The 16,403-nt window shown below is 51.5% G+C and overlaps 3 protein-coding genes across 3 annotated transcripts; 2 read left to right on the top strand and 1 right to left on the bottom strand.

Moving 5' to 3' along the window:
- Positions 1 to 1,382: 1,382 nt before the first annotated feature.
- Positions 1,383 to 3,158, bottom strand: AYO20_09126 (hypothetical protein; the record flags this gene model as incomplete). The annotated part of the gene is made up of 2 exons (XM_022647397.1): positions 1,383 to 2,093; positions 2,148 to 3,158. 2 exons carry the CDS (start codon positions 3,156 to 3,158, stop codon positions 1,383 to 1,385), a joined length of 1,722 nt encoding a protein of 573 aa, XP_022496587.1.
- A 1,302-nt stretch (positions 3,159 to 4,460) lies between these two features.
- AYO20_09125 (hypothetical protein) lies at positions 4,461 to 9,366 on the top strand (the record flags this gene model as incomplete). The annotated part of the gene is made up of 2 exons (XM_022647396.1): positions 4,461 to 4,585; positions 4,635 to 9,366. The coding sequence occupies 2 exons, from the start codon at positions 4,461 to 4,463 to the stop codon at positions 9,364 to 9,366; spliced, it is 4,857 nt and encodes a 1,618-aa protein (XP_022496586.1).
- Positions 9,367 to 10,510: 1,144 nt separating this feature from the next.
- Positions 10,511 to 15,057, top strand: AYO20_09124 (hypothetical protein; the record flags this gene model as incomplete). The annotated part of the gene is made up of 2 exons (XM_022647395.1): positions 10,511 to 10,955; positions 11,009 to 15,057. 2 exons carry the CDS (start codon positions 10,511 to 10,513, stop codon positions 15,055 to 15,057), a joined length of 4,494 nt encoding a protein of 1,497 aa, XP_022496585.1.
- Between the last annotated feature and the right edge of the window lie 1,346 nt (positions 15,058 to 16,403).

Raw genomic sequence — 16,403 nt, 5'->3', positions numbered from 1 at the left:
CACGGGGTTGTGTATTCCTACCAGCTCACCTACCTAACTACCTACCCACCCACGCACCCACGCAACCCATCTACCTATGTATGTACCTATGTACCCATGTACCTACCAAACACATCTGGGGAGTGGGTAGATAGAAGATGTATAGACCATAGGGGGCTAGGCCACGGACACGGGCCAGATTCGTTTCTTTTGAAAGGACTTTGCATTACATTACATTACTCGGTACATTTCATTGCATCTCCGAAGTGGTGAGATAATGCCGTTGAGCGGCGTTATATCACGTCCCTGAGTTGCAGCTGGGGCCAGCTGGGCAATGGTCACTGGTAACACCTCGTACTCGCTGCTCCGACTTTTGAGGTATGAGATTAATAGATAAACCCGACTGTTTCCATGCTCTGTAGGTAGGGCATCTACCTCCTACAAGTACCTCGTACGCCGGTATGTTACTCGGTATGTTATCCCTTGCCAAGGCGAAGCAAAGGGAACATGAACTTTCCGGTTTCACATTCCCTGTGGTCTGTTCAGCGATCGGCTTCGTGGTTGTCTCATGTCAGGGGGGTTTCTCGACATATCTCACATACATTACATGCATTGCATGAATTACAAGCACCACAAGTAAAAGTACTAGTCCGAAGAGGTGTTTACTTGGTATCTACCTCCTACCTATCCAGTAGCTCGTGCAGGCACTGTATGACTTGTGAGACAGTGAGACAGTAAGACCGTATATGTGTGTGTGTGGTGTGTGTGTGTGTGTGTGCGGGAGACAGAGGGGGGGGGTGTGTGAGAGAGAGACAGTGTGTACCTTGTACTCGGCGGTCCACCTTCCCCTCCCGATGAACATACATATCATATCATGTCATGTCATGACACGGGACACTCTCTTTCACAAGTCTCTCCCAAAGCACGATCGATAAAGGCCTTTCACAGAAAAGTATCCGGGTAGGCATGTAGGTTATCTTTTATCTATTTGACATCCTCTACATTCCCTGTCGGGCTCACTGGCTTGGCCGTATTGTGAAGTCGTGGGAGCAATAAATACCAGCTTCGGGATCGCTGTCAGACCTCGACTCCCACTTCTGTTTAGTGCCCAGGCGCCTCGCTTTTGTATTGTCGTATCAATGTGATGACTATCACACGAAAGCCATTGGAGGTCCTCGGTCGAAGGGCCACCGAGCAGCGATGGTACGCATCCTATAACTACTCGATAGGGTTCGAGGCCTTGTAAAAGTCACTGTATTCCTCTATTGGAAGAGTCACAAACAACACCCAGAGGTGGCTCAGTCGCAGAATATCCAAGAACGACTTTGAATCCTGCTCTCCCTAGGGTGAGCACGACGGAAAAGGTATACTTGTTCTATAATCAAACTCCATGAAATGCCAACCTAGAATCCAGCCTTCTCCAATCTCACATAACACATTCGGGGATGGCGGGCCAGCTTGTTCGTGGCCGCCCAGCTGCTGACCTCAGCCGGGGTCTCCTTCAACTCAAAGTTCCAGATCATCATGACCAGGATGATCCGCATCTGGAGATATGCTAACCTGCGGCCAAAGCACGCCCGAGGACCCAGGCCGAAAGCAAGATGTGGTCCCGCCTGGGAGTCAAAGACCTCTTGACCAGCCTGCGAGTCGTGCACGAGCCAGCGCTCAGGTCGGAATGTCTTCATGTCTTCCTCGTCCTGTGTCCACTGGCCAACCTGGTTCTTGGCGGCTAAGCTGGAGGCACTGCGCTTTGAATCACTGACAGGCAGAGCAGGTGACAGGTACCCGGGCCCGTTCTGCATGAGAAACACATCTGTGCCCTTGGGGATGCTGTAGCCTAGCAGTGTGGTGTCCGTGGTAGTTGTACGAATCGATCCATTAAAGAGCTGTGCCGTCCGAGACATCTCCTCAATGGTGGCATCAAGGTACGGGACCTGAATCTTGATGATCTCTTCCATGGTTGGGTTACGTTGCTCTGCTGTCGCTGCAGCATACGCGGCCCGGAGACGGGAGCGGAGAGTGGTTTGCGCGGATTGAGCAAAGGAGAGGTATTTGACAGTCCATGTCAACGTTGTACTTGTCGTATCGTGACCACCAATGATGAACCCAAAAAGCTAACAGACATGTCAGTGTGCCATCTAGGCAGAGCTTGTAGATAAGTCACTCACCTCATCATAAATTGTGCGGGAATGGTACCTGGGTGGTCGACCATCTTTCTTTGCAGTCGCCCTCTCTCGCTGTAAGATGTCATCGAGAGCCGATCTCTTGGCTTGATGTCCGGAAGATAATCTGTTCAGAGACTCATCAACCATGTCGGAGAAGAGTTTCTCCTTGTAGGCTCTGGCTTTCCGCATATAAGGCAGTTGGCGTAAGATCCAATGGGCGAAGCGAGGGAAAGGCGCTTTGACGGATACCTCTAGAGACTCTGTAAGCGTTGCGATCGCTTCAAAAGTTGCCGGGCGATGGAACTGAGGGAATAAGATTGGGTCGGTGAGGGCCTGTGGAAGATCAAATTTCTCAGCTCCCAAAAGTTGCTGCAACTGCGCGAATGTGTTGCTCTCTTGGATTTGCAGTCCAAAGGTGGTCGCGAAGATGACATCTAGCGCCACATTGTATATGTCTTCACCAGCCTCAAAAGCATGCTCCTGTGCCACCTCCGTCTTGAAGTTCCAAAGTTTTACAAAGGTCTCCGTGTTGGCGTATATCTGTGGGCCACCAACACCATGGAGAAAGGCAGGTGTCATGAGATCTTTCAAGAGGTTTCGGTGAAGTTTGAACCGATTCTCTGTCGATTTCATACTGATATGCATATCTGGCACCAGCCCCATGAAGACATCAGCTGTGAAATCAGATCGGTCGAACTCTTTCGTCCGACGAAGGAGGATGTCAGAGCTCTCGCGGTGATCGGATACGATGACCCAAGGCCGGGCAAAGGGCCTCCCAAAAACTTGCACAATAGGCGATTGATGTTTGGTGATCTGTTCTGTGATCCACGGCCAGATTTCCTCAGTTTTGGCGATATACCTCATCATCTCTGGTATGTCGCCAAGGAGAGATCGGGTTGCCGACTCGTTGTATGGAATGCCAGGAATGGGCTTGGGAAGAAGCCTGCGATAGCCAGTGTAAAGCAGGACGATACAGATAGCGACGGGTATGAAAAAGGGAGCAGTCGCGGGCATTGTGTCAATGACACGGAGAGCTGATAGTCCTATCATGGCTGGGGGATGTGTTTGCCAAACGGACAGAGAAGAGGCAGTACGTGCTATCTGACCACGTCGAGCAGGACCGCCCGACTTTATGTCCTCTGTATATCCTGCGGACATTCCAGGGTGGACGCTCGTCCGTTAGCTCTTACCATAGGACATCACCACGACATGTCCGTAAAAGCAACATTCACCACTTGCGGGTATCGCGGCCGAGAATCAGGCTCTTTCTGTACACCCTTGGGCCGTCTGACATGGCAGTGTTGCCTGCGTGCAACCATGGTGATGAGTTCGTCCGACGAATCATGGGAGCTCGATGATAGGTAGCGGCGCTCTCGACCGAAAGCATGTCTTCGCCATCTTAATGCAATGTTCGACGTCGTAGGCTGTCAAGGCGAGCATATCGTGTCCAGATGCTGACACGAGCACTGGAAGGTGGGGTTTTCAGGGACTATAACAGGGATCATGGTAGCGGTACCTCGAAGGGTCTGATGCCACTGGCCCTGAGCCAGCAGAAAGAATGTCACCCCAACATAGATAGAACCTCGTCACTATTAGTACTCGGGACAAGAAAACCTCAACGGAATTATATCACGTGCTCAAAACCAACTGTAAAGAGGCGTGAAAAAAGGGGATGTTGCGTACTCGTATATGGGGATCGTCATCGTTGTCCATCTACCAAAGACAAAATAAAATGTGCCGCTGGAGGGGGCACCATAGGGGGCTTGGTTTGATTGGACAGGCGGGTGGCTCTTCACCCGTCAAGGCGTGTTGCCGGTTGAGGGCCCAGCCCATTGGATCTTCACGAGTGGCTTTCTCGCTAAGGATGCGAAACCTCATGGCTCCAAGGAGGTCTAAGCCTGGATGGGGAGGTCAAGATTGATTTTCCCGGGGTCGCACTCCAGTCATGGTGTCATTGGAACTGCGGCGGCAGCGGCATCTGCTGGGATCAAGAAAGCCACCAAACTGCGCTCTCAGACAAACCACTCTCGGTCCAGGCAACACTGTTTCTTCTGATCCATGGTCGTCACCACTGCTCTAGGAGGGTGCTTGTCTGGTCTCGCAACATGTCTTTCCGTTCGACACTGTACATATGGCCCTTGGGTCGCCAGCTTCTCTTCGTGTGAATATTGATTGCCTCCTCCATCCCTCCACGATTCCCGCTGAACTCAGTACGTGTCAGTGGCAATGCTAGGCACGGAATATCGACTGTGCTGAGAAGACAAGCGCAATCAAGACCGAATATCCTCTCTCCCGCCGGGTTCTTGTGGTCGCATCATGGCTCTCTTTGTGCGCCAGGTCGTTACCTTGACTCTCAAGAATCTCCTGCTTGCTTTTGTCCGGCGCTGGTTCTCGACCTCAATCCGAGCGTTTCTTTTGCCCTGCGTCTTTGTCGGCTTCCTGTGCGTCAACCCTACTTCCATGCTCTGGCAAACCCTTCTAACCTCTCAGATCTTATGCTCGCTTTCTGTTTATTCCTCCCAGCGTCTATGGCATTGGTGACCCCACGCCGATTCGAAGTCTGTCCGAAGCGCTGGATCTGGTCTCCGGTGGCAGAGATAAACTTGTTTTCGTGAACAACGGGTTTACAGATGGTCCCATTCAATCAGTCATTGAAAAAGTCGTGAATGATACTGGGTCATTTGGTGGTCGCGTCGAGATATTGTCACAAGAGGAGGAGCTCTTGACTGCGTGCCGGAACTCGATCAGAGGAACGTCGTCATGCATAGCCGGTGCTGTCTTTTTCTCCTCACCCTCTGAAGGAGAGGCTTCTCGGTGGAATTACACTATTCGTGCAGATGGCGGACTTCAGTCCAAAATCGTGACCGACTCCTCCAAGAACGATGTCGAGATCTACTTGCTTCCCCTGCAGCACGCCATCGACCGTGCCATTTCGGAGGTTGAAGCCGGCACTAATGGAGCGACAGTTCTGCCTGATGCAGCAGAAGAATATCCTTACACTTCCCAGACCAAAAAGGAGCGGCTGAGACGCATCCGAACCCGATATATGGGAGGCATCATCGACATCCTAGCTGTGGCTTTCTTTATCGGGGTAGTAGGTGTTACGTATCAGCTTACTGGAGTCATCGCCTCGGAGAGAGAGAATGGTATGGCCCAGCTTCTTGATTGCATGATGCCCAATTTGAAGAGATGGCAACCACAGATGGCACGAATTATCGCTAACCACCTGGCATTTGACCTGCTCTACGGGCCGGGTTGGATCATCATGGCAATCATTCTTTGTGCAGGGGTCTTCAGCAACACTTCAGCTGGCATTGTCATCATCTTCAATATTCTGGCCGGACTGTCGATGTCATCCTTTTCAATTCTGGGAGGTGCGTTCTTTAAGAAAGCCCAGCTGAGTGGAATCACTTCTGTCATCGTAAGTCTTCTACTTGCCATCATCGCGCAGGTCGCCAGCAAGGCCGGCACAGCATCTGTCGCCATACTTTCTCTTCTTTTTCCACCTATGAATTACGTATACTTCATCATTTTTATGGCTCGCTGGGAGAGACAGGACCTTGCCACGAATCTGGTGAGACGGGCGCCGAAGAACACATCCGCTTTACCCGGCATTGCTCTCTGGATCTTTTCGATAATTCAGATTGTTGTCTTCCCAATCCTTGGTGCTTATGTCGAACGTACGCTATATGGAACAGCGTCGCAAAGTCGAAAGACCACATATTTAGACGGCACTGCCTCTATTTCATTGTCTGGGTTCACCAAGGAGTATCCACCTTCGTGGTTGGCGAGAGTTCGCGCATTCTTCACGAGGAAACAACTTACCACTGTACTCGCCGTTGACAATCTAACCTTAGATGCCACAAGAGGCCACATAGTGGTGCTACTGGGCGCCAATGGAAGCGGGAAATCCACCACTTTGGACGCAATAGCTGGTCTCAGTTCCATCACCTCTGGTGACATAACCGTCAACTTTCCCGAGGCAAACACAGGCCTAGGGTTTTGTCCTCAGAAAAATGTGCTATGGGATGATCTGACCGTGGAGGAGCATGTTCGCATCTTCAACCGCATCAAGAGCCAGAAGCCCTCTTCGAAAGAAGAAAACCTGCAACTTCTGGCCTCATGCGACATCGTTCGAAAGATGAGTGCCCGTTCAAAGACGTTGTCAGGAGGTCAGAAGCGCAAGTTACAGCTGGCTATGATGTTTACTGGCGGCTCGCGAGTATGTTGCGTGGACGAGGTGTCCTCGGGTCTTGATCCATTATCACGGCGGAAAATCTGGGATATTCTGCTTGCTGAACGTGGGTCGAGGTCGATCGTTCTCACCACACATTTCCTCGACGAAGCTGAGCTCCTTGCTGATCATATCGCTATCCTGTCGAAGGGCATTCTGAAGGCCTCGGGGACTTCGGTGGAGTTGAAACACAAACTCGGCTCTGGATACCGAGTCCATATCTATCACACCCACGGGTCTCAGCAGCTTTCAGCGTACATGGATGTTAATCATGTGCGACGAGACGATCAAACAATTTATGCCCTGACAGACTCAGCAAAGACGGCAGATTTTCTACGTCGCATCGAAGGCGAGGGAGTCGTCGAGTACCAGGTCAATGGTCCCACCATTGAAGACGTCTTTCTGAAGGTGGCTGAGGAGGTGAGACGGTCGGAAGGACTGGCGGAAAAGGCGGGCACCGATCCCATCCTCCAGGAAGTCGGTAGTCACAGCAGTACTGAGATTGACCCCGACAATGCTTCCAAAACAATGATCAGAGATGAGTCTTCGGGAGAAACCCCTCAGCTTCTGGACGGACGTCGCATCAGCATGCCTCAGCAAGCTCTGGTACTTTTTTCCAAACGATGGGTCGTACTCCGCCGGAACACTCTTCCCTATCTTGCGGCATTACTGATTCCAATCATTGCTGCTGGACTCGTCACTCTCTTCCTCGACAATTTTGAAAAGACGACCTGCAACCCGGCGTCATTAGCTCTGGTGTCCGATATTGAGTCGTTATCATCGCAGATTGACTACGATCTTGTGGCAGGACCACGAGATCGTCTGGGGCAAAATGCAATCCAACTTTTCGCTTCCACACTCGCCGGCAGCACGGGTGTCGCAGGAATTGCCGCAAATACAACAAAGCTGCTAGATTCTATCCATCTCGTCGATACCCTCAATGAATTCAACAACTACATCGAGACCAGGTTTGCCAATGTGACCCCTGGAGGCTTTTTCCTGGGAGACAAAACTTCACCACCAACATTTGCCTGGCAGGGAAACGGAAATCTTGCATTTTCGGTCATTATACAGAATGCCATGGACACCTTGTTGACCAATATCTCCATTTCAAATCAATACCAAGCCTTTGACGTGCCTTGGGGTGCGGATGTTGGCAAAGCATTGCAATTGATCACATATTTTGGGCTCGCCATGGCAGTCTACCCGTCTTTCTTCGCCCTGTATCCAACAATTGAGCGGCTGCGCAACGTTCGAGGACTCCATTACAGCAACGGCGTCCGATCGGCACCTTTGTGGCTTGCATACACTTCGTTTGACTTCGTCATTGTCGTCCTTACCAGCTCGATCACTATTATCATCTTCCGGGCAGTGACCGATGTCTGGTATCACATTGAATACCTCTTTGTGGTGTTCTTTTTGTATGGCCTGGCTTCGACACTGTTGTCGTATGTCATATCCCTCTTCTCGAGGTCGCAACTCGCAGCCTTTGCATTCGCGAGTGGTGGTCAGGCCGTGATGTTCTTGCTTTACTTTATTGCTTACATGTCGGTCCTCACCTATTCGCCGATCGATAAGATAGACAGGAACGTCAATATCTGTCACTTCACAATCGCAGCCATCTCTCCCGTGGCCAACCTGACCCGCGCACTTTTTGTTACTCTTAACGTGTTTTCGATCACCTGCAGAGATCGAGAATTTGCTTCTTATGCTGGATCAATGACCACGTTTGGCGGACCCATCTTGTATTTGATTTTGCAATCATTCTTGCTCTTTGCGCTACTCTTGTGGTGGGATTCGGGTCCTCTGTTTCGACGGTTTGGGAAAAAACAACAGGAAGAAGAGGTGGAAGAGAGAGACACCATGGAAGCAGAAGTCTCCAATGAACTCACCAGGGTGTCATCGTCGCAAGACGGTCTTCGCGTTTTAAATCTAACCAAGCGATTTGGCAAAACGCTCGCCGTGAACAATGTCACATTTGGAGTGCCTCGTAGTGAAGTCTTTGCCCTCCTCGGGCCAAACGGAGCTGGGAAGTCGACGACAATCTCTCTGATACGAGGTGACATCCAGCCCAGCCGTCGAGGAGGCGATATTCTGGTCGACAATATCTCGGTGATCCGACACCGGGCGCAGGCGCGCTCTCGACTTGGTGTCTGCCCCCAGTTCGACGCGATGGATACCATGACTGTCTCGGAGCACCTGCATTTCTATGCCAGAGTCCGAGGCGTGAGCGATCCCCGGCACAATGTCGAGGCGGTGATGCGAGCGGTTGGCCTCGAGCAGTATGCACATAGGATGGCGGCCAAATTGTCTGGTGGCAACAAGCGCAAGTTGTCTCTTGGGATCGCGCTCATGGGCAACCCCAGTGTCCTCCTGCTGGACGAGCCTTCTTCAGGCATGGATGCGGCGAGCAAGCGCGTCATGTGGAGGACGTTAGAATCGGTGGTTCCTGGTCGATCTCTGGTGCTCACGACTCATTCAATGGAGGAAGCGGATGCACTCGCAACAAGAGCTGGTATCATGGCAGGCAAAATGTTGGCACTTGGGACAACTGACTATCTTCGCAGAAAACACGGCGACGCGTACTATGTCCACCTCGTACATAGCAGAGCCCCACACGCCTCCGATGAAGACATGCTGCGCATTCGAAACTGGATACAACGGAATTTCCCCAATGCGAACATCGAAAGTAAGGTATATGCAAGTCAGATCCGATTTTCGGTCCCACCTAAAACTTTGTACGCGAGCAAGGATGGCGAAATTAGTGTTGAATCTGGGATCGCGGCTCTATTCACTGCCCTAGAGACAAACAGATCAGAGTTGCAGATTGAATACTACAGCGTCAGCCGCGCAACGTTGGATCAAGTTTTCCTCAATATCGTGGGCAAGCACAATGTTGAAGAAGAGGGCGGCGAAGGACCCCTTGCACCAAAGGCCGGTTTCGTCAAGGAGCTCTCCCGGCTGCGGTCTCGTCTGGCACATAAATGAGGAAGGTGATTTTCTTGAGTTAGGTATACAAGAGGTGTACGAGAACAGAACCAAACAGGCGCGAACCTCTCTCTCTATATCCCTGGACTGCTGGAAAATGGGCGGCCCTTGTATGTCTGTCGTTCTGACGATGTCAGTCCTATTGTTGCACCGCATTGGGAAATTCAACCGCTATACCCCTTGTTACAGTTGGGCAAACATCCGGCGGAAAAACAGAAGCAGAAAATGGGATTTGTAATGGACCTCTGACTCGAAGCTTCCACATCTACACTACTTGTTCGGTCCTTAGGCGGTTCCAGCTCGCTAGACAGTGCAGATGGGGGGTCGGGGGGTCGGATTCCGCACCAAACTTCGGCTCAACAAAACTTATGATACCCTCAGCCATACCCTGGACCCCTCTGTGCGAGGGGAGAAGGAGAGGAGGTGAGGAGATACTTGTCTCGTATCTTGGCTCCGCAACGGATTTTGGCGATCGGCTTTTGGTTCAATCAACGTGTCAGCCTCGGCCACTCAGTCATGAGTCAAGCAGCAGGGACTCGCTAAACTCCCGGACTGTTGCCGCCGATCACCCCCCAATAGCAATGCCTTGAATGCCCCTCGTTCAAGGACTTGTGTTAAAGACCTAGCCTCACCGTCTGCCTTTATCGAGAAGCGGGAAGCTCTTCTCCGTGAACAAGATTCAGCTGTTTCAGGCAATTGAGAAGACCCCACTCCATTATGGGCTCTGCGAGATACCCGATATGGGTTCCCAAAACAGTGGAGGCAAGAGTCGTCGTTGACTGGTGCGTTCAGTCGGATGCCGCTCTGCCGGGCCATGCACGAAGCGCACCATCGCATGTCCCAAGTGGAGGCTAGCGGTCGGTGGCCACTGGCTAGAAGTCCGCCGATTTTCCAAAGTATTTTCCAATTCCTTTTCCGTGGATATTCTTTTTCAGGCCATTGCATTTGCGATTTGACCTCCCGGTCGTGCCTGAGGACACTTGGAGCAGCTTTTGTCTTTGTTGGTTTTTTGGTGATATCGTATTGCATTCGGCCTACCGGCAATCTCTGAACCACCCAACCACACTTGACCGTTCATGTGGGGAAAGAAAGGATCATAGCCGAACAAAAAGACTTGGTAGGGACGGGCCCAAGCTCACAAACCATGGTCGACACCCTTTCAAAAGAATTGGGCCTGAGCCAACCGGCACAACAGCACGGTGCGACCACGGATCACGCTTTTCAAGGAGAGACCCGTCAATATGACGAAAAGGAGCCTGGTCCAATTCGAGATCGAGAAACATTTGCTGTTGAAAAGCGCTATGAAAGACCTCGGATATCAACCGACTCTTATGGGCTGCAACGCACCACCTCAGGTGTCAATGTTGAACAGGCGGAGAGGGATTTCGCCGAACTGAGCAGGGAACTGAGTGCAATCAGTCGTCGAGTCTCGCGGACACACTCGAAGGTTTCTCATGTCAGGGCAAGAGACTTGGAGAAGGCCATCAGTGCGTCTGATGAGACTTCGGATGATGTCTTCGACTTGGAGACCACGTTACGCGGTGCGAGGGAGGCAGACGATGCTGCAGGAATCAAGCCCAAATATATTGGTGAGTTCGGCACCTAGAGATCTCACTTTCTTGGGACTTATCACGGTCAACAGGTGTGGTGTGGGAAAACCTCACTGTCCGCGGTATTGGTGGCGTCAAGAACTTTGTCAAGGTGTTCCCTGATGCCTTTGTCGACTTTTTCAACGTGCCGGGTACGATTATGAGCATTCTGGGGATGGGAAAGAAGGGTCGCGAGTTCAACATCTTACAAGGCTTTCGCGGCGTCGCGAAACCGGGTGAAATGGTACTTGTGCTGGGTCGACCTGGAAGTGGCTGTACGACCTTCCTCAAAGTGCTCGCCAACCAACGTTATGGCTATACAGGCATAGACGGTGAAGTTCTCTATGGTCCTTTTGACGCTGCTACCTTCGAGAAGCTCTACCGTGGCGAGGCAGTTTACAACCAGGAGGACGACGTACACCATCCCACCTTGACCGTTGGTCAAACACTAGGGTTTGCACTTGACACGAAAACGCCAGGGAAGCGTCCCTTGGGCCTCAGCAAAGCCGAATTCAAGGACAGGGTTATCCGCTTGTTGCTTAAAATGTTCAACATCGAGCACACCATCAATACCATCGTGGGCAACCCTTTCATGCGCGGTGTTTCTGGCGGCGAAAGAAAGAGAGTCTCGATCGCTGAAATGATGGTCACTCGAGCCACTGTCTGCTGTTGGGATAATAGCACCCGCGGACTCGATGCATCGACTGCCCTTGACTACGCCAAATCGCTCCGAATCATGACCAATATCTACCAAACCACCACTTTCGTTTCGCTGTACCAAGCATCTGAGAACATCTACAGCCAGTTCGACAAAGTCATGGTGATCGACAAAGGTAGACAAGTCTTCTTCGGTCCGGCAAAGGAGGCGAGGGCATATTTTGAAGGGCTGGGTTTCCTGGAAAAGCCTCGTCAGACGACACCCGACTACCTGACGGGGTGCACCGACGAGTATGAACGGGAATATAAGCCAGGGCGATCTCCTGAAAATGCACCTTCAACCGCCGACTCGTTCGTGGATGCGTTCAACCAGTCCGTCTTCGCTGAAAGACTCGAGAAAGAGATGGCCGACTATCGAGAATCCATCCAGCACGAAAAGCAGGTATACGATGATTTCGTGGCAGCACATCGTGAAGCCAAACGAAAACATACACCCAAAAACTCGGTGTATTCGGTGCCGTTCCACTTGCAAATCTGGGCCTTGATGCGGCGACAATTTCTGATCAAATGGCAAGATAAGTTCTCTCTGGTGGTTTCGTGGATCACGTCTATTACCATCGCCATCATCGTCGGTACGGTGTGGTTGCGTCAACCCAAAACTTCCGCGGGAGCGTTTACTCGAGGTGGTGTGCTCTTCATGGCTTTGCTCTTCAACGCGTTTCAGGCATTTTCGGAACTGGCATCTACTATGCTGGGTCGACCCATTGTGAACAAGCATCGAGCATACACTTTCCACCGACCCAGCGCGTTGTGGCTTGCACAGATTGTCGTCGACCTGGCCTTTGCGTCTGTCCAGATCTTCGTCTTCAGTGTCATCGTCTACTTTATGACAGGCTTAGTCCGAACTCCCGGGGCATTCTTTACGTTCGTGCTTATCATTATCACGGGCTATCTCTCCATGACTTTGTTCTTCCGTACCATTGGTTGTCTGTGTCCGGATTTTGACTACGCCATCAAGTTCGCCGCCGTCATCATCACCCTGTTCGTCATCACTTCTGGCTACATCATTCAGTATCAAAGCCAGCAAGTGTGGTTGCGATGGATATTTTACGTCAACACCCTCGGTCTTGGCTTCGCAGCAATGATGATGAATGAGTTCAAGAGGCTGACAATGCGCTGTACCGCTGAGTCGTTGATCCCATCGGGTCCGGGGTACAACAACATTGACCACCAGGTCTGCACCCTTCCAGGTTCTCAAGCGGGAGCGGTCGAAGTATCAGGGACTGCCTATGTTAAACAGGGCTTTTCTTACGACCCGGCCGATCTCTGGCGTAACTTTGGCATCATCGTCGTTTTGATTGCATTCTTTCTTTTCACCAATGTCATATTAGGAGAAACGGTCAAATACGGCGCTGGTGGTCGCACGGTCACTTACTTTACCAAGGAAAACGACGAAAGGAAAGCCTTGAATGAGAAATTGCAGGAACGAAAACGAAGACGACAGACGAAACAGGATGCCGGGGACAGCTCAGAGCTCAATATCACTTCCAAGTCTGTGCTGACGTGGGAGAATCTCACGTACGATGTACCTACTCCTGCTGGGCAATTGCGGCTGCTTAAGGATGTCTTCGGATACGTGCGTCCAGGGCAATTGACCGCTTTGATGGGCGCGAGTGGAGCCGGTAAAACGACGTTGCTTGATGTCCTTGCCTCTCGAAAGAATATCGGTGTGATCGGTGGTGATATCTTGGTTGACGGTCAAAAGCCAGGCGTTGGGTTTCAGAGAGGGACTTCGTACGCGGAGCAGCTCGATGTTCACGAATCGACTCAAACAGTCCGAGAAGCTCTCCGGTTCAGCGCCGATCTTCGCCAGCCGTACGAAGTGCCCCGAGAACAAAAGTACGCGTACGTTGAAGAAGTCCTTTGCCTGCTCGAACTCGAAAACCTTGCAGATGCCATTATCGGCAGCCCCGAAAGTGGACTGTCGGTCGAAGAGCGGAAGAGGGTGACCATTGGCGTTGAACTTGCCGCAAAGCCTCAATTGCTCCTCTTCCTCGATGAGCCCACGTCGGGTCTTGATTCCCAATCCGCCTTCAATATTGTCCGCTTCCTCCGCAAACTCTCTGCCTCTGGACAAGCCATTCTCTGTACCATTCATCAACCCAACAGTGCCCTGTTCGAGAACTTTGACCGGCTGCTCCTGCTGCAACGAGGTGGAGAGACTGTCTATTTCGGAGACATAGGCAAAGACGCACACGTCCTTTTGGGCTACTTCCACAAATACGGCGCCGACTGCCCTCCAAATGCTAACCCGGCCGAGTGGATGCTGGACGCCATCGGAGCTGGCATTGCATCTCGCATCGGAGACAGGGACTGGGGAGATATTTGGCGCGAAAGTGACGAACTCGCGACTGTCAAGGCCGAGATCATCGACATGAAAGCGAAGCGTCAGCGCGAAGTCGCTGGCGAGCCGAAGTTGGATGAGAGAGAGTACGCCTCCCCTCTGTGGCATCAGATCAAAGTCGTGTCCAATCGGACCCATTTGGCCTTCTGGCGTTCCCCCAACTATGGTTTTACGAGGCTGTTCAACCATGTGGCTATCGCTCTGCTTTCAGGTCTGGCGTTCTTGCAGCTCGACGACAGCCGATCAAGCTTACAATACCGCGTCTTCGTCATCTTTCAAGTCACCATCATTCCAGCCCTGATATTGGCACAGGTGGAGCCCATGTACGACTTTTCCCGGCTCATCTTCTATCGAGAATCCGCAGCGAAAGCGTATAGCCAATTCCCGTTTGCTTTTGCCATGGTCTGTGCCGAGATGCCGTACAGCCTTTTGTGTACGGTTGGGTTCTTTGTCCCGATCTACTACTTGCCCGGGTTCAATAACGACAGTTCGAGGGCGGGCTATCAGTTCTTCATGGTGCTGATTACAGAGTTGTTCTCCGTGACGCTGGGCCAGATGATCGCAGCAATCACGCCGTCGAGTTTCATCTCCAGCTTGATCAACCCTTTCATCGTCATTGTCTTTGCATTGTTTTGCGGCGTCACCATCCCAAAGCCACAGATCCCCGGCTTCTGGCGCGCCTGGCTGTACCAACTTGACCCCTTCACTCGCTTGGTGTCAGGGATGGTCACCACGGAATTGCACGATCGACAGGTGGTCTGTACCTCGTCGGAGCTCAACTCGTTCCCTTCTCTACCGGGGCAAGACTGTGGCGAGTACATGAGCAACTTCTTCGAACGCGGCGGGGCGGGCTACATTGTCAGCAACGTCACCGACACATGTCGGTACTGCGCGTACAAGATCGGGGACCAATTCTACGAGCCCTTGGAGTTGAGTTTCAACGACCGTTGGCGGGACCTAGGCATTTTTGCGGCCTTTATCGCGAGCAATCTGATCTTGCTGTTCTTGGCATCGAGATATTTGAATTTCAATAGAAGATAGACTAGGCTATTGCATGGCGCAGGGCACGTAGGGATGGAAATTGTACTCGGTACAGGAAGCGATGCATTACCATAGGAGGAAAAAAGGGGCTAAAACACCCCCTCTGTGGACACGAAAGGGAACACAAGTTTTGAATGACAACTTGTCTGTTGTTATGTAGTATGTAGTGGTAACTACGAGGTACCTAGGTAGCGTCGAGATAGGATATTGTGTACGAGGTATAGTTGGTACACGCATTATCATTGCGCAGTGTTGATTTTGAGATTAGAGGGTAAACCACCAGAAGAGGTTAGTAAAGCAGGACCGACGTATGCGTTCTCCTGCATCCTTTTCCATGTGCAACTATTTCTCATTCCTGCGGGTGTATTTGGCACTGAAGTTCGTCCTTGCTTGTATCACTCTAGAGTTCGTGAATCTCAAAGCGGGTTAGTGCCATTCTGCCTTTCACGTGACCTTTGCACACACAACAAGGTCTCGTCTCCTCCCTCCTCCATCTCCACCGCCACACAAACCGGTTTTCATCACTTGCTTTCCATCATCCTCCATCATCAAATGTGGACACCAAGGTCCGCCCCGACGTTGTGGCGAGTCGGGTCACTCTGTCACCCCCTCCCCAGCCCGTGCCACCAATGCTTTGTTCCTCGACCCGTCCACTCAAGGCAGACATTTCCTGACCCCGCCTTCGCACGCGCCGCCGTTTTATGGAGTTGTGGCTTGAATCTCTGACGTCGTTCATCTTTTTCCGCTTTGCGAACAACCGCACGCACATGGTTGAATAGGCCTGGGCAAAGGAAAGCCAGGGCAGGGCCAGCCAGCCAGCCATCTTTTCTCTACTTTCTCCCTCTCTCTCACTCTCACATCTGCAGGGTTCAAAAGTGTCGTGTTTGGCTTTCCCATCACCGAACATGGCCTCCTCTTTTTCTTCGAGTGGTTAAGAAAAGTGTATTGTCCGCCTGGCACATGCACCTCTTCTTCTTTCCCTTTCCTTCCCTTCCGTCGCATCTTTGGTTCTTTTGTCCCAGCAGCAGCATTCAACCCCTAGGTTTTTTTTTAACAGGCACTGCTGTGGTGCTTTTACTTTAATTCTAATTTATCGCGCACTAATCAATTAGGCTGTGACAGCACATCAGAATGCCTTCCGCACTCATGGAGAACAGAAATGGCGAGCGCGACTATGATCAGGAGGGGGAGGAGAAGTCTCTTCACGAGTGAGTTGAAGCTGCAAGAAGGGCTCAAGGCAGACCCTGCTAGATCGCCTGGCAGATATCATTGGAGCTCTTGTTACATCCATAGATCATTCACTCACCTACGCTTTCTGCAGGCTTCTGACCTCTTCCTTGGTGGAC

The sequence above is a fragment of the Fonsecaea nubica genome, assembly GCF_001646965.1.
Source record: "Fonsecaea nubica strain CBS 269.64 chromosome Unknown Scaff81, whole genome shotgun sequence".
In the NCBI taxonomy this organism is placed as follows: Eukaryota; Fungi; Ascomycota; class Eurotiomycetes; order Chaetothyriales; family Herpotrichiellaceae; genus Fonsecaea; species Fonsecaea nubica.
This window is presented reverse-complemented; position numbering and strand designations above follow the sequence as displayed.